Source organism: Sphaeramia orbicularis, chromosome 9 (genome assembly GCF_902148855.1).
Source record: "Sphaeramia orbicularis chromosome 9, fSphaOr1.1, whole genome shotgun sequence".
Taxonomy (NCBI): domain Eukaryota; kingdom Metazoa; phylum Chordata; class Actinopteri; order Kurtiformes; family Apogonidae; genus Sphaeramia; species Sphaeramia orbicularis.
In genome coordinates this window covers 3,122,647-3,147,185 of record NC_043965.1, presented here as the reverse complement: position 1 = coordinate 3,147,185, position 24,539 = coordinate 3,122,647, and the positions used below count along the sequence as shown (strand labels likewise).

The window sequence follows — 24,539 nt, the reverse complement described above, 5'->3', positions numbered from 1 at the left end:
TTATATTCTGTTCTGCTCTGCGTGTGTTTGGCAGCAGATTGAAACATTGAACTTGAAGGCATCACGGCGCATGCCTCCGCCGAAGCCAAACCCATATTGCCTCCACGCTCGGCCTCTGCGACGCACCTGTGTGTCTGCTGTGAAAATATTTGCACTGCTGTCCTATTTTATTAAGTTTTAATACAAAAGAGAAAGTGTTCCAGCTCCGGTGGTGAGCCCCAGGCCGGCCTGAAGCGCTGAGTCCCGGCTCAGATACCAGGATCTGGCTTATTTCACCCAGGTCTGATTTATACCTGCAGGTAATCTGGAACAGTGCGTGTCATGTGTGTTACTTTTCCCACATGTTGCTTCATACTTTTGGGCTAAATCAAATCAGACTGTTCGCCGTTCGTGCGTTCGCTCGTCGCCACGTGTGTTACGCGTAATTAACATTCAACGTCTCCGATAATTACTGACGTCCCACATCAACAGCAGGAATATGAAAGGATACGCGCTTTTATCAGCCATAAATCGTAACGTGTTGTTATAATAAACACATGAGCTGCTTTTAGTGAGCGGGTGAAACGAACAGAGCTCGACCTTTGACCTTTCAGCTGAGGAGCTATTGGCCTCTGGAGCTGCAGTCGAATGGAAACGGAATATAAGATAACACCCAGTTGTGTCACTGCATTACATAAGGCCATTAAAACACCCCGATGGAAGACCTGAAGACTGGCTGAAAAAGCAATTAGTTCGATTTTCACTTCGAAAATCATTTAAAGCTTTATTTGACAATTATTTTAACCCTCAAAGATCTAAACAGCCACCGGTGACTCAAACCATCTGCTGATCTAAACTGTTTAATACCTGCTGATCCACTAACCCTATCAATACATGGAAATAACTGGTGTAAAATGCAGTTTTACCTCAATTATTCAAAGGATGAAATGTACAAAAACTTGTAAAATGACAATAAAAGGAGCTAAATACTTGAAAAAGAAGGAAAAAATTAACCAAAAATATGAAATATGGTGTAAAAGTGAACAAATCCTTCTAAGGTGAAGAGAAAATGTGTAAAATACTTGAAAAATTAGCAGAGTTCATCGTTTTATAACATCTTGAACCCTGTATTTATTCTGTTAAAAAAAACTGCAATGTCAGTTTTTTTTACAATATCGTGCAGCCTTAAACTAGACCCAGCTCCGTTCTCTCTGTCGACTCAATCGGCTGAAAATGAAGTCAGCTGAAGTCGCTCAGACGCCGTTTCTCAGCAGCGAGGAGGAGGTTTATGTAAATCACACTGGAAACTTCAGAAAACCATCTACTGATCTAAACTGTCTAATACCTGCTGATCCACTAATCCGATCAATACATGGAAATGAGTATTGAGTTAATTGAGTTAAAATGCAGTTTTACCTCAATTATTCATAGGATAAAATGTACAAAAATGTGTAAAATGATTATAAAATGAGCAAAATACTTGAAAAATAAGGGAAAAAATTAACCAAAAAATGTGAAATATGGCATTAAAGCAGTGGTTTTCAACCTTTTTTGGCTTGTGACTCCATTTTAACATCACAAATTTCAGGCGACCCCACACATTCAAAACAGCTTTTTTTGGCTAAAATTAATATGTTTTTGATCATGTAATAGTTTGCTATAATATGTTGCAAATAAACATTAATTTTAGGCAACATTTAGGCTATATAATGTAAATTTTTTTAGTAAGTTTTAAGTTTTTATCAATTACTAGAAATTTCAGGCGACCCCATTTGAATTCCAGGGAACCCACGTGGGGTCCCGACCCCAAGGTTGAAAAACACAGCGTTAAAGTGAACAAATCCGTCTACGGTGAAGAGAAAATGCGTAAAATACTTGAAAAATTAGCAGGGTTCGTTGTTTTATAACGTCTTGAACCCTGTATTTATTCAGTTTTTTTTATAATATCGTGCAGCCTTAAACTAGACCCAGCTCCGTTCTCTCTCTCTCCTCAATCGGCTGAAAATGAAGTCAGCTGAAGTCGCTCAGACGCCGTTTCTCAGCAGCGAGGAGGAGGTTTTACGTAAATCACACTGGAAACTTCAGAAAGCCACTGCTTTAAAACAGCCCGTGTGAACGAATACACATGCGAGGTATTCGCTCTTTTATGATATATATCACAGAGTGCAGAGAGTGGAGCTCCTCTGAGCCCTATAATGAGACTGTTGACATTACCCTGGAAAATGACCGCCTGGAGATAACAATAGAGCTAAGCACGGTAACTATGGAAAGTGAAAGGACACAGTGCACGTGTCCAAACGCTCCATGTTAAACGCACAGGGAACCAGGAGCCGCCGCCGCTCAGAGCACCGTCATTGTTTCCACCAAATCCAGGTTCTCACACTTTTACTGGTGCATGTGTCTGGGTGTGGTGCCATCCATCCATCCATCCATCCATCCATCCAGCAGCTGGAGCTGTCTCTGTCGCCATGGTGACAGTTCATAGGAGACAGTGAGGGAGGTGGGTCCAATAAACACATCCAAGTAACGAAACCAACCTAAATTCTCGGCATGGCTTCAGTTTTTTTCTTTCTCTCTCTCTCTCTGTTTCCGTCTTTTTCATGTTCAGTGTTAAAATATCCCCCATCTGTCCCGTTTCTCTAGCAAAGTAAGCGGTTTACCAATGGTATAAAAGTGGTCAACCCAAAAAATGTTAATTGTTGTATGGCATTTCTGTATAAATAGTCGCTGAAATCCTGTCAGATCTAATTTACTAAGAGCAGAAGTATGCATCTGTCTGTAAGCACGGCTCACACAATATAATTTTCCTCTCAGTTTTAAGAGAAAAACCTTCATTTGTATTTGGTAATTAGAGCGCTGCACTGGTCTATTCTGAACCGGCTTTGCCCAACTCCTCTGGCACGTCCCAAAAAAAAAGAAGTAGTCCAGACAGTTGGTCTTATACCGTATAATTTTATATATCAGTGTATCTTCCTGCAGTTTGGATCAGTCGGACATCCAGGACGGGTTTCCTGTAGAGCAGGGGGGGTCAAACATGTGGCCCGTGGGCCAAAACTGGACCACCAAAAGGGTCCAAACCGGGTCAATCTGTGCAAAAATTACACTGAAGACGCTTGTTTGTTTGTTTATTTCAGGCTGCATCAGGCTGCATTTGTAAATAAGAATCTGTTCTTAATTCAAGAATAAACTCTGTCCATTTCATAACAATAATACACAAATGACAATAAACTCTGTCCATTTCTTAGCAGTAATATACATATCAAAAATAAACTCTGTCCATTTCGTGACAATAATACACAAGTCAAAATAAACTCTGTCCATTTTGTAGCAGTAATAATACCCATATCAAAAACAAAAATAAACTCTGTCCATTTCATAACAATAATACACAAATAAAAATAAACTATGTCCATTTCTTCATATTTACTCAGTATTTTGGATTTAATTGTCTTTTTAAATGTGTTACTTGTATATTTAATTGCCTTTGTTTCATTATTTAAGTTGTCTCATAAGTTGATTCCTTTCACAGATATAAAACCTTCCATCATCCTCGTCCTGAATCTTGGTTTTCTGAAGATCTCTAATCCTTTTGGATTGTACTGACTTTTCCTTTTTGCAAATTTTTGTTGAATATTGACCGGCAGAGAGTCTCTATTTGCTTCGAACATGATTTGTAATATACCGTACTCTACCAGATCTTGAAATTTTAATATTCTTAGTCGAAATAATGGATTTGTAGTATCTCTGCAACCTTAACAGTCAAGGTATATGTATATGTATAATTAATATTAGGTGGTTGTGGCCAATCCAGGAAAACGACGTTGCCAGGACACGAGCAGTAAAATCAGTCGCTGTCTCTTTATTGGCTGGAAGACGTGGGCCCTTTAACAGCCGTTCAGAACCAGGTCATACTGCAAAAATATGTATTTACATTTCCCAAAATTGCACGGCAGGGGTCTGTGGGTTTTGGAAAGGCCACATGGGTACTTTTTTTTTTTTTTTATGTTGCTTGCGCTATATGTTTGCTTGTAATTTGTAGCGTGCATGCTCAATATGTCGCAGTCAGAAAATATTTTTATGGCTCGAATGCAAATGGGTGTTTGCGAACAGGTTTAATGTGCCACCGGGGGTTTACGTCTGAATCGGATCCTGGAGAAAACATCTTCACACCGACCGAACAGCCAAGATATTTCAAAGATGGCCGAGGTCTCACAATGAAAATGTAAACATTATGAGGTGTATTTTTCACGGTGTGGGTCATTAATACTTTATTTCTGTTGTTCATCATATTTTGGCTCCAGTAAAACATCACAGCAAAGTGAAATATAACCTGCAGCCCCGTTGGCTCCGCTCCACCACGCTACAGTCCCATATTTACAACTGGCTGCCGACACAATGCGCCTCTTTCCAGATTTACACTGAGCGTCCTCCCTGAGGTCCAACTTTGTTCTTGGACCACAAACCGGTGCCGGGGAACACAGCAGAGGCCCACTAAAGCAACCTGCAGGGCCTCAGAGTGGGACATGTGGAGCTGAAGAACTGTTTATGATTAAAAGCACTGAAAACGCTCACTGACGCCCGCAGAGGACGGCCTCGTTATAGCACAGCTCATTAATTACTTATCACTTGGTCTGAAATAGAGTCAGACCTGTTCCAGCTGGTGCGTTCAGGTTCTGTCCAATAATCCTGTTTAAGTAAAAGTACAGAAGTCGCAGTTTCCAAATGAGGTTAAAGCGGTTCTATTTAGGGATGCACCGATACCAATACCTAGGGATGGGAATGGATAAGAATTTAACGATTCCGATTCCATTATTGATTTTGCTTATCAATCCAATTCCTTATTGATTCTCATTGGGTGAAGGAATAAAAGAGTACAAACAGGTGTGTTTGCATTAACTGTCTTTTATTTTTCCATCTGCACAGAAAATAGAACATATACAGTATGTACAAATAATAATAACAGATGATGGTGGGCCTGGTTTGGGGAGGGGGGGGGGGGGTGAAAGTGAAACTAAAGACACTTTACTAATTCCTCTATTGCCACATTTCCATTATGTAGAACCAGTTCGACTCTGCTCATCTTCCATTGTTGTCCTCCTCATTTCCTTTCCCCTACCTTCAGAAACTTGTATTTGAGGGGGTACGATGTTTGTTTCCCGCACCGGAACTGGAACTGGGCCCGGATGACGGCCTGGTGTTCACTCTGCCGCTAGATTCATGAGCGCCGCTAAGTAACGAATCAAATGAATCACATGCTGTGGACAAATGTTTGAGCAGATTGAAGGGATTCCACCCTTTAGAAGAAATGGAGGCTTTGACAGTGTTCCAGTGGACCTGGTGTCGTCTGTTTGGACCGTATCTGCCTCAACACCATGTTGGCTACGCTCTGACCAAAACAGTGCAGCGTACGTGTGATGTCATCATGCATGTGCAATGAAGGCGGAGTCGATAAGCAGAATCGTTAAGCAGGCAAATGATTCCAAGGAATCGAGCTCCTGGGATCCAGTTCTCTAAAAGCACCGGCTCTCGATTCCCATCCCTGCCGATACCAGTATTGGGTATCGGGTCTGATAGTCAGCATGTGTACTTGTACTTGTAAAAGTACTCAGATACAACTGCACTGATCTGACTTGGCGGAGGTCTGCACTCTCCAAGTGCTTTTCTAGTTATTTACTTTGTTTACCTTTCATTATAAAACTTAAATACCAATAAAAATATTGTGGAGAAAAAAACAACAAAAACTACCACATCTAGAACCCGTGGATCCCCACAGTTCAATGCGCTACTCGTTAATATCTCCCAAAATATTGGTCCTATCAACTTGTCGTTTTCACTAGTCTGTTCCTTGACCAAAAATGCATAAGTATGTTAAACTGCAGCAGTCAGCTCTGTACGGGTTTAGTGTGATGCCTGAGACACACACACACACACACACTCATACACACACACACACACACACACACACACACACAGAGTCCACTTCCATTTTAAAATGTCGATGAAATCGGTCAAATCGATGCACGTGTTCAATGCATTAACTGAATGTTTTGTCCTTTTGACTCGATCACATACTCGCTCACTTTCTATTTCTGTATCAAAAATAACAGAAAAGCTAACAGCAGAGCAGGATCCAGTCGGATGCTGTAAATTAATCGCTCATTTCTTTTGGGATCCAGGCCTTTCTTTGGTTTCAGTTGCTTATTAGCCACAGCTTTCCTTTAATGCCTGGCTTGGGGAAGTCCGCAGCCTCTCCAAACCAAATTGAAACCAGACTTTTACCTTCTCTCCTCCGCTGCTAAAGACACTCCTCTCATCTCTGCAGGTTGCTTTTCCCTTCTTCTTTTCCAAGCCCAAAGCTCTTCTGTGACCCGCTGTCGAATATGTGATACGATAACGACGGCAGCGGCGTGACGCTCCGTAATCCGTGAAGTTTTCTTTCCTCCGTGAAACATGCGAAGTCACGACCTCAGTGTGCTGCTCATGTGTTGTTTTTTAGAGCCTCCACGAAGGAGAAGGTTCCAGTGGGCAGGTGGAGCGCTCCTCTACTGTCCTCAAATAAAAAAAAAAAAACAGATCTTATTACATCTCATATTAGAAACAAGTCGTACATTCTGTCACAGACCTTTAGCTGTGGATTTAGTGTTTACTGCGTTAACATTGATTTTATTTTCTGTACTTTTATTTAAGCAGGAAGTCTTCTGTAAGGCAGACCTGACCACGGTATCAGCCATACAAAGACAAAGTATATAAAACACATCTACGACACACAAGGAACAATCAAACAGAAGAACAGTTATTCAACCATAACGGCATCAAAGAAAACAGTGACATTCGTCCTTCACTGCCTTCTCCATGATACTTTTAAAATCAGTAACAGATGAATGTTAATAGTTTAAGTCGTAAAGACCCAGTGTCAATTTTGGGTCAGTTCCCAAATGAATTTTTTTCCTCACTATTTAACCTTTACTAAGTGATTTATCACCATTTATTATAATATTATCTTCGGTATTTTGCTTTTTTCACTGTAAATCATGAATTTCAGGAGATCAGTAGATGGTTTTGGTTTTTGAGGGCTAACAGAATAAATACAGGGTTCTGGATGGTATAAAACAATGAACTCTCCTCTTTTTTTCAAGTATTTTATTGACTTTCTCTTCACTTTAGAAGTATTTGTTCACTTTTATGCCATATTTCAAGGTTTTGTGGTTAATTTTTTCCTTATTTTTCTAGTATTTTACAAATTTTATTCTCTTTTTACAAGTTTTTGTACATTTTATCCTATGAATAATTAAAGTAAAACTGCATTTTACACCACTTATTTACATGTGTTGATAGGATTAGTGGATCAAAAGGTATTAAACAGTTTAGATCAGTAGATGGTCTTGGTTTTTGAGGGTTAACTGAATAAATACAGGGTTGTGGATGGTCTGAAATGATGAATTTTCCTAATTTTTTAAAGTATTTTGCTCATTTTCTTCTCACTTTAGAAGGATTTGCTCAGTTTTTATGCCATATTCCAAGGTTTTTTGGTTCATTTTTTCCTTAATTTTCAAGAATTTTACTAATTTTATTCTCATTTTACAAGTTTTTGTACATTTTATCCTATGAATAATTGAGGTAAAACTATATTTTTCACCAAATACAGGGTTCTCAACGTAATTAAAATGATGAATTCTCCTTATTTTCAAGTATTTTACTCATTTTCTCCTCGCTTTAGATGAATTTGTTCACTTTTTTTGCCATATTCCAAGGTTTTTTGATTCATTTTTTTCCTTAATTTTCAAGTATTTTACTCATTTTGTTCTCATTGTACAAGTTTTTGTACATTTTATCCTATGAATAATTCAAGTAAAACTGTATTTTACCCCCATTATTCACATTTAGTGGATCAGCAGGTCTTAAACAGTTTATATCAGTAGATGGCTTTGGTTGATGGTGGACGTTTGGGTCTTTAGGGGGGGCTCAGCTCCTCCACAACCATTGACTTCCATTAAAGCCTCCGTCGGTGCCTGCAACCCGGACTGGACGTTGCACAAGAAACAGCAGACATCCAGATACAGATTGTTTTTCTTGCTTTACAATGGGCCTCTTGTAAAACCGGACTATTCTTGTCTATTTTCATTTTGCAACATAATGTTATGGGTTGTAGTTTTATTGAAATAGTGCCACAAAATGTCCCCGCGTGGGCAAAAAGAAAAGCAGAAACACATTGGAACACCAAACTGTTGCATGTAAACGTGGTGGGTTTGTAGCTCCCAGACTTAAAACGCCTGTTATCTCCAAAGCCTCTCAGATATTCCACGCTGGCCTTCAGACCGTCCCTGCAGCCGTTGGTCTCCAGCTGCAGAAGGCGCTCAGTTTGGAACTTCCAGCAAACATAAAAAGCCTGTTATCGCCAAAGCGTCACAAATTAAAAAAGTTTCACATCTGTTTTTTGTTTTTTTCTTCTTTTTTTGGGGGGGAACAAACTAATGAAGAAAATTCATAAAAACAATCAAAGTAATTGAGAAACTGAACAAAAACCAAAAAATTATGAAGAAAATGGACAAAAACAAACAAAATAAGGAAAATGTTTAAAAATAAGCAAAATGTTAAATAAGTGAGAAAGTAAGTAAAATGAAAAAATGAACAAAATAATGAAGAATAATAACAAAAACCAATAAAATACTGAACAAAATGGATGGTAAAGACCCAAACGGGGAAAAAAAAAAAAAAGAAAAAAGAAAAAGTTTCCCATCCTGGTCCGTCCACCAGAAGGATCAGCTGTTGGTACATGTTCTATATAAGGTATAATAATATATATTTATTCTCTTTGTACAATTGATCATATATTGTTTCTGTTCCATTCGCTCTTACAGAACTGGGTCAAAGGGCTTTTATTTACTCTGCACCTTCAACTACAACAGTTCATTTCATACTTTTTTTTTTTCTTTTATAATCTCATTTGTGGATTTTCAACAGCATAACATGGGTGCTTATTTTAAGTGTGATGAGATATTTGGACTAGAAATGAGACAAATACTCCTGGTAAGATTTGGATTTTTTCCAGTGTAGAATGATGCTGATCGTGGTTTTAATGACAATAATTACATCCATGCATCATATTTAATCTATCATATCTTATTTATTGTATCCTATCGAAGCTTATCTGTCTATCTATCTATCTATCTATCTATCTATCTATCTATCTATCTATCTATCTATCTATCTATCTATCTATCTATCTATCTATCTATCTATCTATCTATCTGTCTATCTGTCTATCTATCTCTGTCTTGTCTTGTCTTGTCGTGTCATTATTGACCATTAAAAAATATGAACTAATTATGGCCTTTTGAACAGTGTTATTTGTATTTAGGAGTCACAGTGTTTATCAGAATAGACCACATGAACTGTTTCTTTTAAATGTACATTACATTGGTTATATGTACGTATATGAACATATGTAATACCTTCAGTTTTATGTAGGACTATTATTTTGAGGTGTCATATAAGTGGCATAAAATGTGCAGACATAACTAAATAGTTAATCACTGTTACTTGTATGACAGTTAATTATCATGTTGACAACACTACCCTATCTATCGTCGAATGTGTGTGTTATTTGTGTTTTCTCTTGTGACTGTTTGCTGTATTTGCTGCTGTCGATCCCTTGGAAAAGAAGTTTTTAATCTCAATAGGATTTTCCTTGGTAAATAAAAATAATACAAATGTTTCATCTTCCTCTTCTTTTTTTTTCTTACTTCAGCTACTACAACTGGAAGACCCAGGTGTCCACGTCCAACTCCAGCCCCAACTTCGAGGTGATTTATGACGACCCAAACGGCCTGCTCTTTAAGAACAAACGGGACAAAAAGATCCTGAATGTGGATCCGTCGGTAGGTTTTTTTTTGGGTTTTTTTTGTGGTTTGTTGTCCTGCTTTGTTTTGAAGCCCTGGGGAGACAAATGGCTGTTAATACGATAATCAGCTCACCTGTTCCACAGCTGTAAAAATGGACCAAACCAACCAGGAAAAGGCCGACGGGGCCAGTCCAGACCTATTACAGATGAGTCTGTTAATGATCCAGTTCAGTAGAAATGAGTAGTTTCTGTTTAACTTTGGTTTTATTTTTTAATTCGGGAAAAAACAAAAACACTGCAGGGCTTAAAATATCACTTAAAAATGCTTAAAATATACAGAAAAGCAACAACAGGTGAGGTCAGAAACTCTGCACAAAATACAAAATAAAACTGATTTTGCATGTAACATTTCATACATTTAGAATTTATTTTTCATAAAATAGGAAAAAAAAAAGAAGAGACGAAAAAGATAAAATAAAATTGGAAAATATAATAAAAAGAAGAAAAGGAAGAATAAGAAAAAGAAGAAATAAAAAGAAAAAAATGAGAAAAAGAAGGGGAAAAAAAGAATTTATTTTTCAGGGTTAGTTTTATATTTTGTAGTTTCACACAGATTGAGAAACACCGTCTTAACCCTTCATAGGTCACTCACTGAAATACCCTGAAATTCAAAATTTCAACCTTATTACACATCGTCATCTACCTCCTGTTGCCTTAAAACATCTGAGCAGCACTTGCTGAAAAGTAAAACCCATGCAATAAAACAGCTGTTATAAGGTCATAAACAGACAAAAATCCCTCATATTCACTATGTACAGCTTCAGAATGTCACTTAATAATGTTATAAAAACCAACATGCTTCTGGACCTCACTGAGGCACGGGACTGGCCCCGTATTTAATGTTTGAGGAAATTACCAAAAATAGTCACTTGCCTGATAAAGGGTTAATTCCAGCCAGGGAAAAAAAAAAAAAAAAAAATCAAAGTTAATTTTTTTAGGCATATTGCTCAGTATAGCTAAAAAAAAATGTACGTTGTTTTTTGGGTTTTTTCTCTAAGTGATGGACAATTCACAGTTTAGATTGTTAGATTGTTTTCTATAAAAACTGAAGATTCAACTATTAAATGAATGAAATCGTTGAAAAAATACTCTTTTTTTTTTTTTTACTAAAATGGACAAAAGTATGTGGACACATTGAATTCAGGTGTTTCTTTTCTAACAGGGGTCTGGAATACAAAACAATAACGACTAATGTTAGAATATAGTTTAATATTATGGGCTAAATATTATTGCATTGGTTAGTTTGGTTTAAATTGTTATCTTTTGTTGTTATCTAAGTTCTGTCTACATTGCTTCTTTTTTTTTTTTAATCCATGACTGTGATTTTTAATGTTCTTCTTCTAAATTTCCTAAAAACTTTTCCTGCTCTGACTGTAAATAACAATTTCCTACCACAACTAACCATCTGCTGTCATCACGTCTCACTGAGGAAGAAAAATCTACCATTAAACTTTAAAGGTGAAGTACGAGAGCTTAGAAAAACGGTTCGAGCAAAAGTTACATTTTGGAAATAGTCAATTCAGAAGTCCAAAAGGGGGGGGGGGGGGGGGGGGGGAGGAGGAGAAGGAGAAGGAGGAGAAGTAGGAGGAGGAGGAGGAAGAGGAGGAGAGAGAGGAGGAAGAGGAGGAGGAGGGAGAGGAGGAAGAAAAGGAGGAGAGAGAGGATAAGTAGGAAGAGGAGGAAGAAGAGGAGGAGGAGAGGAGGAAGAAGAAGGAAGAGAGAGAGGATAAGTAGGAGCAAGAGGAGGAGGAGGAGGAGGAGGAGGAGGAGAGCACAGTAACAGTTTGCCCAGCTCTGGCGGTCCTGTGACAGTGGCCGTAGTAATCGGACTGTAAGGCTGTTGTGTTCCAGAAGTACTAATATCTGCCAGAACATCGGTCCTGTTAACTCACCGTTTATACCAGTCTGTTCTTTGACCAAATATACAGAAATATTCCAAACTGCTGCAGTCAGCTGTGTATGGAGTGTGTGTAATGCCTGAGACACACACACACACACTCATACACAGAGTCCACGTCCCTTTTATAATATGAGATGTACCATGTTTTCTGGACTGTAGAAGCGCACCTGAATATAAGCCACAGTTTATAGTCTGGAAAATACGGTACTAAGATTTTTTTTTTTTTTTTAAACTCTGGCGTCTAAAGGGTTAATTCACATCAGCTCTGTCTCATTTTGGAGTTGGTCCACTTTCAGATGCCGGACAGACTGAACTGAGGGGGCAGGTCTTCTCCTTCCACCTGCACACAGACTGTGGGTCCAGAGGTGCAGACAGGTGTTTCCTCCACACAGGCTCTGCAGGAGCAACCACTGACAGACGGCCTGTTTTCCCCTCTTCGCTGGGTGGGTCGGGGGGGAGGAGCCGGTGGGGCTGAACTATTTTGAAATCGCAGACGGAGCTGTGGGGACGGACTGCGTTTTTGAGGCCGAGCGCCAAAATGGCAGCGCAGTATTCTAGCTGCGGTCGAGCACCGCCCCGACCAGGCTGTCTATTAAAAACACAAGAGGAGGCGCAGGAAGCCAGACCCAGCAAAACCACCCGGGTGCCCAAACCCAGGACCCAGAGCCCAGGACCCAGGACCCAGGACCCAGGACCCAGGACCCAGAGCCCAGGACCCAGGACCCAGGACCCAGGACCCAGGACCCAGGACCCAGGACCCGGAACCGGGACCCAGAGCCCAGGACCCAGAACCCAGAACCCAGGACCCAGGACCCAGAACCCAGAACCCAGAGCCCAGAACCCAGAACCCAGAACCCAGAGCCCAGGACCCAGGACCCAGAGCCCAGGACCCAGAGCCCAGGACCCAGGACCCAGGACCCAGAACCCAGAACCCAGAACCCAGAACCCAGAGCCCAGAACCCAGGACCCAGGACCCAGGACCCAGAACCCAGAGCACGGCTTGGCTCAGCTCAGCTCGGCCTAGACAGCAGCAGAACTGACCCCCAAACCAGCCAGAAGAACCAAAAAATTAAAAAACGAAAAAAAAACCAAAAACCTCTCACATTGGCTCGTTTTGAGTGGTTTGTTTTTTCTGCCTCTGTCAATCTGTGGAAGAGGAGGAAGGAGAAAAGGAGCAGGAGGAAGAGGAGAAGTAGAAGGAGGAAGAGGAGGAGTTGGAAGAGGGGAGGAGGAGGAGGAAGAGAAGGAGAAGGAGGGGAAAGAAGGAGAGGAGGCAGAGGAAAAGAGGAGGAGAAGGGGGAAGAGGGAGAGGAGGAAGAAGAGAAGGAGGAAGAGGAAGAGAAGTAGGACGAAGAAGAGGAGGAGAAGAGGGAAGAGGGAGAGGAGGAGAAGGAGAAGGAGGAAGAGAAGGAGAAGTAGGAGGAAGAAGAGGAGAAGGAGGAGTAAGAGGAGGGGAAGAGGAAGTGGAGGAGGAGGGAGAGGAAGAAAAGAAGTAGGAGGAGAAGGAAAAGAAGGAGGAGGAAAAGGAAGTGGAGGAGGAGGAGGAGGAGGAGGAGGAGGAGGAGGAGGGGTTTGGATTCAGTCCCATTTAAACCAATGAAGGAGAAGTTGTTCAGGTCAGATGGGAGTCCTTAGACCTTTAGTCCAGGGTTCTGTAACCTTTAGTTTCAGTCAGAACCGTGTCACCTCCTCTTCTGCCACAAAAAAAAGTCTGGAGCCGCAAAAAATAACAAAGCTTATAAACTTTTAAAAGTGGGAATCTTTTTCTGCATGTATCTGTTAAAACCACTGAATGCAACAAACAGAAGTGCAGTGTGGAATGGATTCTGGAGTATGATTACTCCAAAAGTACACAGTAAAAGTATTTCATAGTGTTTGTGCTAATAGTGTATGAAGTACTAATACCAAATCTACCAAATTCATGAGGTACTTATAGGAAAAAAAATTCTATTCATCATTATATTTAGTCTTAAAGCCTATTTCAGAGGAAAAAACACACTTTTGGAGCTTGGAAGGGAATCTGTTGTAGGATTACCCCAAAAGTACACAGTACTCATACTCATACAGTCGCTCTATGAAAAGTATCGCTCTTTATGGAAATGATTCTCTTCAAAACTCAACACTGCCTCTGCAGTTCCCAGTTGTTCTGCTCCATATTCTCCGTCTGGGTTCACATCCACAAGCTCCCGCAAAATGGACCGAATTATGTGAGTAAAATACAAAGGACGGACAGAACCCTGCGTCTGCGTCTGCGTCTGCATCTGCATCTGCGTCTGCGTCTGCATCTTTAACGTAGAACAGAAATGAGCCCCGACTTTGGTTGTTGAAGGCACATTCGCTCCATGCAGCTCATCTACTGTAACTGTCGAATCAGTAGCGCACAAGAAAAACGCTATCGGCTGATTTGACCACAGTAAAGGGAGGAGCCACTACAAGGAGGAGGAAGAGACGCAGTAAAGGGAGGAGCCGCTACAAGGAGGAGGAAGAGACGCAGTAAAGGGAGGAGCCACTACAAGGAGGAGGAAGAGACGCAGTAAAGGGAGGAGCCGCTACAGAGGAGGAGGAAGAGACGCAGTAAAGGGAGGAGCCACTACAAGGAGGAGGAAGAGACGCAGTAAAGGGAGGAGCCGCTACAAGGAGGAGGAAGAGACGCAGTAAAGGGAGGAGCCGCTACGAGGAGGAGGAAGAGACGCAGTAAAGGGAGGAGCCGCCACGAGGAGGAGGAAGAGACGCAGTAAAGGGAGGAGCCGCTACAAGGAGGAGGAAGAGACGCAGTAAAGGGAGGAGCCACTACAAGGAGGAGGAAGAGACGCAGTAAAGGGAGGAGCCGCTACAAGGAGGAGGAAGAGACGCAGTAAAGGGAGGAGCCACTACAAGGAGGAGGAAGAGACGCAGTAAAGGGAGGAGCCGCTACAAGGAGGAGGAAGAGACGCAGTAAAGGGAGGAGCCACTACAAGGAGGAGGAAGAGACGCAGTAAAGGGAGGAGCCGCTACAAGGAGGAGGAAGAGACGCAGTAAAGGGAGGAGCCGCTACGAGGAGGAGGAAGAGACGCAGTAAAGGGAGGAGCCGCCACGAGGAGGAGGAAGAGACGCAGTAAAGGGAGGAGCCGCTACAAGGAGGAGGAAGAGACGCAGTAAAGGGAGGAGCCACTACAAGGAGGAGGAAGAGACGCAGTAAAGGGAGGAGCCGCTACAAGGAGGAGGAAGAGACGCAGTAAAGGGAGGAGCCGCTACAAGGAGGAGGAAGAGACGCAGTAAAGGGAGGAGCCGCTACAAGGAGGAGGAAGAGACGCAGTAAAGGGAGGAGCCGCTACGAGGAGGAGGAAGAGACGCAGTAAAGGGAGGAGCCGCCACGAGGAGGAGGAAGAGACGCAGTAAAGGGAGGAGCCGCCACGAGGAGGAGGAAGAGACGCAGTAAAGGGAGGAGCCGCTACAAGGAGGAGGAAGAGACGCAGTAAAGGGAGGAGCCGCTACAAGGAGGAGGAAGAGACGCAGTAAAGGGAGGAGCCGCTACAAGGAGGAGGAAGAGACGCAGTAAAGGGAGGAGCCGCTACAAGGAGGAGGAAGAGACGCAGTAAAGGGAGGAGCCGCCACGAGGAGGAGGAAGAGACGCAGTAAAGGGAGGAGCCGTTACAGGGAGGAGGAAGAGACGCAGTAAAGGGAGGAGCCGCTACGAGGAGGAGGAAGAGACGCAGTAAAGGGAGGAGCCGCCACGAGGAGGAGGAAGAGACACAGTAAAGGGAGAGCCGCCACGAGGAGGAGGAAGAGACGCAGTAAAGGGAGGAGCCGCCACGAGGAGGAGGAAGAGACGCAGTAAAGGGAGGAGCCGTTACGAGGAGGAGGAAGAGACGCAGTAAAGGGAGGAGCCGCCACGAGGAGGAGAAGAGACGCAGTAAAGGGAGGAGCCCGCCACGAGGAGGAGGAAGAGACGCAGTAAAGGGAGGAGCCGTTACGAGGAGGAGGAAGAGGCGCAGTAAAGGGAGGAGCCGCCACGAGGAGGAGGAAGAGGCGCAGTAAAGGGAGGAGCCGCCACGAGGAGGAGGAAGAGGCGCAGTAAAGGGAGGAGCCGCCACGAGGAGGAGGAAGAGACGCAGTAACGGGAGGAGCCGCCACGAGGAGGAGGAAGAGGCGCAGTAAAGGGAGGAGCCGCCATGAGGAGGAGGAAGAGACGCAGTAAAGGGAGGAGCCGCCATGAGGAGGAGGAAGAGACGCAGTAAAGGGAGGAGTCGCCACGAGGAGGAGGAAGAGACGCAGTAACGGGAGGAGCCGCCACGAGGAGGAGGAAGAGGCGCAGTAAAGGGAGGAGCCGCCACGAGGAGGAGGAAGAGACGCAGTAACGGGAGGAGCCGCCACGAGGAGGAGGAAGAGACGCAATAAAGGCAGGAGCCGCCACGAGGAGGAGGAAGAGACGCAGTAAAGGGAGGAGCCTCTACAAGGAGGAGGAAGAGACGCAGTAAAGGGAGGAGCCGCTACAAGGAGGAGGAAGAGACGCAGTAAAGGGAGGAGCCTCTACAAGGAGGGGGAAGAGACCCATGAGGCTCCGGAGCTGAAGGTTGCCGACTCCTGCTTTAGACGAACATTAATGACACGTTCTAGTTTCTGGAAAATAAACGTTTAAACCAGTGTCCGATTTATTGTAGTTCAGGTTCCACATTCAGCCCAAACTGAACTCAAACAGCCCAGACCAGTAAAATAACAGAATAATAACCTGTACATAACTAAATATTTGTCTTATTTTAGTGGGAAAAGTAACAATATTACTATATATTTAAATGTTATTATTACAATATTACATTTATACTATATTATTTTAAATTGTGAATAACATGAACCGGAAACTTCTTCAACCAAAATAAGCGCAGTTCAATAATATTCTGCTACTCGTTTACACAAATACAAATACACAAACATTTAAGAACAGGCAGATTATTGGGAAAATTCCACTTATTTTTCCAGGTTGTTTTTGATGATTTGCATTTTTTTTTGTGAAAGGATTGTTTGTTTTCTTTTGTTGTGTTTGTTTTTTTCCCTTTAAAACACAGATAACAGTCGGAGTTGTCATCATTTAGAGTTTTTCCTGTTCTTTTCCTGTTCGGACCCATGTTAGTCCTCACCCCTGGGGCCGGACCGGACCCTTTTGACGGGCCGTTTTTTTGGCCCACGGGCCTCGTGTTTGACGCCTTCAGATTGGAAGGCTCTCATATTTTACGGCCGTATCTTTTATTGCCGTTCTTTTGAACCTGCAGAGGAAGACCGCCTCACTTATTAGGACACCCACAAGTGTGTTTGAGGTAAAAGTGTAAATGGAGTGGAAGGGCTGGCTGTGGATCCACTCCCACTGGAAGCCTTTTGACACACTCTGCTTTAAATAAACGCTCCCAGCTGCTCCGGTGGCTTCACATCTCGGCGGTTGGGCCGTGTCGTTCTGACGCTAAAGTATCGCAAAACCTTTTTACTGTCGCTGCCAAATTCTGCTGCTGCGTCTGTTTTTAATACGGCGCTGATTAAAAGAGGATGTGAGCAGATCTGGGTTCATTACAAACACATGAGATTTAGATTTATGTTTATATTTATATTTATATTCAAACACATGAGATTTATATTTACTGTGTATTTATATCATCCTTCATCCATCCATCTATCCATCATCCAACCATCCATTTATCATTTGTCCATCCATCCATCCATCATCTGTTCATTTACTCATCATTCATTCATCCATCCATCATCTGTCCTTCCATCCATCCATCTATCCATCCATCCTCCATTCATCCATTTAAACACCCGTGTATACATCCATTCATCCATCCATTTATCATCTGTCCACCCATCATCCGTCTATTTGTCCATCCATCCATCCATCCATAATGATGTTATTACTGGGAGAGAAATACCTGATTTTACCTATATCAGGTAGCATTAGCATTAGCATTAGCACACATTGGGGGGGGGGGGGGGGTGTCTGCCTACATTTTCTCCAAATGTAAGTGTTGCATAATATCTTTCAACAGACCCTGATGAGTCGGAAGATTTTTGTTTTTGTTCTTCCAGTTTAACAGAATTGGGCTTCTGGCTATTAGTGTCACAAACTTCAATACAACACTCTGTTTAGTTCTGGAATTTTCTGTGTTTTTAGTGGTAGTATTAGTTTTGTTACATTTCTAAATGAATAACTTTTGCATTTTCCTTCATTGAAAAAATAATCCTAACATGACGTTTGCTACGTTCAGACCGCAGGCAAATGTGGCCCGAATCCGATTTTTTTTTTTTGCCCGTATGTGACCTGTATCTGATCTGTTAAAGACCGTTTGAACGGCACAAATCTGACCCAGACCACTTTCATATGTGGTCCTAAATCTATTTTGCGATGTGACTTCAGTCTGAAGGTCGCATTTATCCGACCTTTACGTCACTGAAATGCAACAAACGTCACAATTCTGCTCCAAGACCAGATGCCTCCATATTTACTTCCATAAAAAAAACAGTGTGTGTCTGTGTGGTCACGTATTCCTTCAGGACCTCTTTTGCGCATGCAGGTCACTTCAGGGTCACATTCAGTTCAGACTCAAAACTGATAGAAGTCGCATTTAATGTGGAGTATGAATGAACACACAAAGAAATCAGATTTCACCAAAAAAATCCGAATTGCGCATGAAGACCTGCTGTCTGAAGGTAGTGTTTTTCACCACATCATGACTCTAGAGGGCCTTTTCTAACGGGGGTCTTGTGTTCTGGTTTCCAGTCCGGTCCCGGTGAGGACTCTAAGAGGACGTTCGTCCAGTCGGACCTCTACGTCCACGTCGTCATCTACGACCACAACATCAGGACTGTCTGAGCTTCACAGGCCGCTGCCGACACATGGGTACATATGGACTGTATTGGAGACCTCTGGAAGCCTCTAATTTGACTAAGGAAGGGGGGGGGGGGTCGGGGGGTGAGGGGGGGACTCTAGGACTGTAGTTTCACCATCATTTACAAACTGCTCCCCTCATATCATGCATGCCATCTGGGCGGAGGGCGCTGGAACACAAAAAAAACAACCAAAAAAAATGTCTATTAAAGTGAAGATCCCCAGAGGATGAACCGGTGTGACCACATTTCCTTGCAAATTACCTGACATTTTTGGTGGCATTAGCCTCAAATGGGGGGGGGGGGGTTCACATATTTTTTGTGTTTTTTTTCTGAATACCAGCCCGGTCCAGTTGGGTGAGTTTGTTTGGTTTTCCCCAAAGCCGGGCTTGGTCAGGACCTGCTCAGGGACCCCGAGCCGGTCCCGTCGTTTAGCCTGGCATGTTTTGGGCTGTTTGTCTAAACAAATTAAAGGCGTAAGAGCTTTGAAAGATGATGGGGGTTTGCTTTTATGTCCTCCCCCAGGCTGCGGTAGCTCCAATTGGACTGGAAGAATGGGTAATGGGCTTAAAGCCTTCCGCATGTTCCCAGATGGAAGGCGCACTTTTACAGGACATCAAAGTCCTCCGTCATTTGCATATTAGTCACCTGACGATGACCGGTTTTAACGGAGACGACCGCGAACAAATGGCCTCGGGTTATTGTGGAAGTACGGAAGACGTTTTAACAAGCGCTTCCTTTTAATTTGTCCGTTTTTAATCGGTTGTTTTCATTATTTATTCGTTGCATTCTTGCGGTGGGACCCATTCCCACCACAAGTAACATTATCTGCGTTATTTGTCCATAGGCTCACAGATGACAGGGCCTTTGGTACTGGGTTCATAAACGGGTCTGAGTCGATTCTGCAGCAGACACTGAGGCAAGTTTTCCATTTAGTCCTAAACATCCACCCTGTGTCAGTGGATAGATAGATAGATAGATAGATAGATAGATAGATAGATAGATAGATAGATAGATAGATAGATAGATAGATATAGATAGATAGATAGATAGATAGATAGATAGATAGATAGATAGATAGATAGATAGATAGATAGATAGATAGATAGATAGATAGACAGAATGCAATAAATAAAAAGCGATCGAGTAGATGCGATACATGAATGTAATTATTGTCGTTGCATTGACGTTAAAACGATGACCAGCGTCATCCTAACATATCTTCATAAAACACATCAAGTCTCTTAAAATCAGAATAATCATGTGACAGAATGCTTCTAGGACCCACAAAGAGTTTGTTCGAGGTGCTCTTTGGAAAAAGGGATTCATAAAGTAGATGACAAAGATTACAACGAGATTAATTTTGTCACAAAGAAGAATTGCTAATTCAATATAAGAAAACGACAAAAAATGAACATAATCTATTTGACATTTCATTGGACTGTCAACGACCAAAAAAAGCGTCTGAATGAGGGTAAATCCACTTCTGAACTGGAAAAAACAGATTAAACAGAGGTAAAGGGTACATCTACACCACCACTGCACAACTGTTCACTGTAGTGGGCGTCATATGACATGCATATTATCCATCATATGAAAAAGTTAAGCATATTTTACTTAAATAACGCTTCAAACACATGATTTAACTGCATATTTTACATTCTGCTGTTGTTCCTGAATACTAGTACAGTTACAGATGCAGGTTTCCCCCTAAAAGCTTCTACTAAATAGTTAAAAGTCTAGATATTTGGTATTTCATCTACTGTTATTGATAAAAAAGCATCTGAAGGAGGGAAATGGACTTTTTAAGTGGAAAAAAGTCTAGTGTCTGGAGAACCAAAGTGTAGTTTTAATACAAATTTGAGCAACCGTTCACAGGAGAGATACCATATGATGTCTGGATCTTTTCTCACAGGAAAATGATAAGTATATTTTGGTATTTTGATGCAAATATTGTATGTATTTCCACTTAAATTACATGTTAAACACCTGATTTATCTACATACACTGTAAAAAAAAAAAAAAAAAAAAAAAAAACGTAAAAAAACCAAGTAATATTCCAGCAGCTGGGGTGCCAAAAAAATACTGTTAAATAACAGAAAATAACCATCACATAAAAACATGGTAATTTTCCATAATTAAAATACAGTTTTTTGCCCTAACTTTACATGAGATTTTGCTTTTTTTTTTTTTTTTTTTTTTTAATATTTAATAAAGAATATTTACATGTAATAAAACAATCAAATTACGTAAATAAATAGTTTTCAGTGAGACTCAGTTGTCCAATCCACTGATAAAAACTGTATTTGGACAGTTTATCAGTGCTTATACATGTTATACATTCACAAAAATACATTTATTCAACATTTTTGTTGTGAAACCTCCTGTAATTACACAAGATATTTGTCAATTAACAAACAAGTCTGGTTAAACTGACAGAACTAATACTTCTTTTATTAATTGTCAGTAATTTTATCTTGTTTTATTATTATTTTTTTTACCGTATTAAACTTTAAATTAACAGTTTAATCTCATGAATAGAAAAGAAATATTTGTGAAATTATGATACATTTGCAAATGTATTTGAACTGTATTTTTCAGTGAAAAAAAGAAAACATTTTCTTTTAAAAAATGGAAATTTTCTGGTTATTCACAGTTACAGTTTTTTTTTTTCATGTTCTTTTACATTTGTCATGTAAAATCACAGTCTGTTTTTGTCATTTCATTGATATTTCCCTGTATCTTAAAAATACAGGACAAATCTGTAAAATAAACAGTGAAAATTCTGTTAAATTCCAGATTTTTTTTACAGTGTACTTTCTGTCGTTGCTCTTCAGTTCTTCCTCCACTGCGACACATGGTTTATCAGTCACAGATGCACTTTTATTCCTAAAATGTTTCCACTAAATAGTTAAAAGTGTAGATATTTGGTGTTTCCTTGCACCAGCGCTGACACAAAAGGCTCCCAGTGGGGATCAAACGGGTTTGTAAGTGTAAAAAGACTAATGGCGACCACGTTGAAGCGGGCCTTGCATCCATTTCCCTGTTTCCAGGTTTGGACAAATGGGTGGGATGGGACCCAAACCTCTAATGTGTGTCAGCCGCTTCGCTTCCACAGCTGCATGTGTTTGTGTGTTTGTGACAGAACTGGACCCTCATTGGATCAGTATGTGTGGTGGCACGGGGATGTGGGTTCTGGTTCTGTAAAAGCCCAGGTTTTGAAGGGCTTAGGCTCTGGATTCTGGTTTGTCTGACTCAGTGGATGCTTGGGTTCCGGGGCCTGTTTTAGACTCATGATCAACAAAGCTTAGAAAAGTTTATGGTGTTTTTTCTTCTGCTCTCCAAACGCTGTGTTGTTTTATGTCTTTAAATAATTACTAAAGTGACTCTGACAAATGGTTTTGCCTTTTTTTAACCCAAATAACCCCAAAACATCCACCATTAACCAAAACCATCCACTGATTTAGATGTTTAATAGCTGTTTATCCATGAATTCTGTGAACATATTAAAATAATTGATGATTTACTTCAATTAGTCATAGGATAAAATGTATAAAAACTTGTAAAATGGTAATATATATATGTAAAATACTTGAAAAATAAGGAAAAAAATGAACCAAAAAACCTTGAAATATGGCAGAAAAGTGAATAAATCCTTCCAAAGTGAGAAAAAAATGAGCAAAATACTTGAAAAGTTAGCAGAGTTCATCATTTCATACCATCCAGAACCCTGTGTTTATTCTGTTAACCCTCAAAAACCAAAACCATCTACTGATCTGAACTGTTTAATACCTGTTGATCCACTAATCCTATCAATACATGGAAATAATTGGTGTAAAATACAGTTTTACTTCAGTTATTCATAGGATAAAATTTACAAAAACTTGTAAAATGAGAATAAAATAAGCAAAATACTTGAAAAATAATGAAAAAATTAACCTGGAAACCATGAAATATGGCATAAAAGTGAACAAATCCTTCCAAACTGAGAAAAACAACGAATTCTCCTATTTCAAGTATTTTACTCATTTCTCTTCCCTTTAGAAGGATTTGTTCACTTTTATGCCACATTTCAAGGTATTTTTGTTCATTTTTTCCTTATTTTTCAAGTATTTTGCTCATTTTATTGTCATTTTACAAGTTTTTGTACATTTTATCCTATGAATAATTGCAGTAAAACTGCATTTCACTTCAGTTATTTCCTTGTATTGATCGGATTAGTGGATGAACATGTATTATACAGTTCAGATCAGTAGATGCTTTTGGTCGGTGGTGGATCTTTGAGTCTTTATTTTTCAGAGTAGATCTTATTTTCTCCAGAGCCAAAGCATTAAACCAAATGCCTTTTGTAGTTGTAGGTGGATCGGACTTTTTCCAGCGTAACAGTAGGTTCATTCTAACGTGGTGCGATGATTCGGAGCATCAGCGAGTTGAGCAAACAAGCGAACGCATCACGAAAAAACAAGTGTCTGGAATTGGCCCAAACACATGATGTCGCTGTAAATAGTAATGATTTGTCAGTAAAAGTCTAATTGAGCCGGTTCTATCCCTCTTCATTTCTTTTATTGGGCTTTTAAGCTGTTGGGGTTTCAACTGAAGCGTGCTTTTATGAGTTTGAGGCCTGACGCTCCCCTTACAGACACACCATGAGGTAAAGAGGTGGACTCACACTGAAGCAGGTCTGGCAGACTGGAGGCGCTGTTCCAACCTCTGCCAAAACACGGCAGTTCAACAGCTGCTCACAAAGACATCTGAACAGTTTCATCTTCACGTTTGGCTTTTATTTAGAAGATTCTGCACTGGACGCAGTCGGACAGAACAAACCAAAGGGAACACCAGTGTCCAAAATTAAAGTTTCAACTCTCATTTCTCAAATAGGCCCATTTTTTAGCTTAAGGACTACACTGTAAAAAAAAAAAAAAAAAATCTGTAATTTAACAGAATTTTCACTGTTTATTTTACAGATTTTTCCTGTATTTTTAAGATACAGGAAAATGTTGATGAAATGACAAAAACAGACTGTGATTTTACATGTCAAATGTAAAATAACATGAAAAAACTGTAACTGTGAATAACCAAAAAATTTAGATTTTTTTTAAAGAATTTGTTTCTTTTTCACAGAAAAATACAGTTAAAATACATTTGCAAATATACCATAATTTCACAAATATTTCTTTTCTATTCATGAGATTAAACTGTTAATTTAAAGTTTAACACTAAAAAAAATTAGTAAATAAACAAGATAAAATTACTGACAATTAACGGTAACAGAAGTATTTGTTCTGTCAGTTGAACCAGACTTGTTTGTTAATTGACAAATATGTTGTGTAATTACAGGAGGTTTCACAACAAAACTGTTGAATAAATGTATTTTTGTGAATGTAGAACATGTATAAGCACTGATAAACTGACAAAATACAGTTTTTATCAGTGGATTGGACAGCTGAGTCTCACTGAAAATTATTTCTATATATATTTATAGGTAATTGGATTGTTTTAATACATGAAAATATTCTTTATTAAACATTAAAAAGTCACAAAAAAAAAAAAGCAAAATCTCATGTAAAGTTAGGGCAAAAAACTATATTTTAATTATGGAAAATTACCGTATTTTTATGGGATGGTTATTTTCCGTTATTTAACAGTATTTTTTCGGCACCCCTGCTGCCGGAATAATACCGTTTTTTTAACTGTTTTTTTTTTTTTACAGTGTATATTTTACAGAACTGTTTACAAAATGTTAGTATCACTTGTGGGAAAAACGATATGAAGATAAAATCAATATAAACTGAAACCTAAAAAGGACTAAACAAGTGGTTCCAGGCACAACAAGCCCCGCCCCTCACATGTATTGTCTTTTATTTTGGCATCGACCCAGCTGATGTCATCACGTCTGTGTGTGATGATGTC

General features: G+C 40.5%; 1 protein-coding gene across 1 annotated transcript in view; it reads left to right on the top strand.

The window, feature by feature from the left end:
- LOC115425555 (cilia- and flagella-associated protein 299-like) overlaps nucleotides 1-18,671 on the top strand; it is a 145,562-nt gene extending 126,891 nt beyond the window's left edge. The window contains exons 4-5 of the mRNA XM_030143182.1: nucleotides 9,728-9,857; nucleotides 18,523-18,671. Coding sequence (XP_029999042.1) covers nucleotides 9,728-9,857; nucleotides 18,523-18,615 — 223 coding nt within the window. The 3' untranslated portion in view covers nucleotides 18,616-18,671. The remainder of the gene's footprint in view (nucleotides 1-9,727; nucleotides 9,858-18,522) is intronic.
- The last annotated feature ends 5,868 nt before the right edge of the window (nucleotides 18,672-24,539 follow it).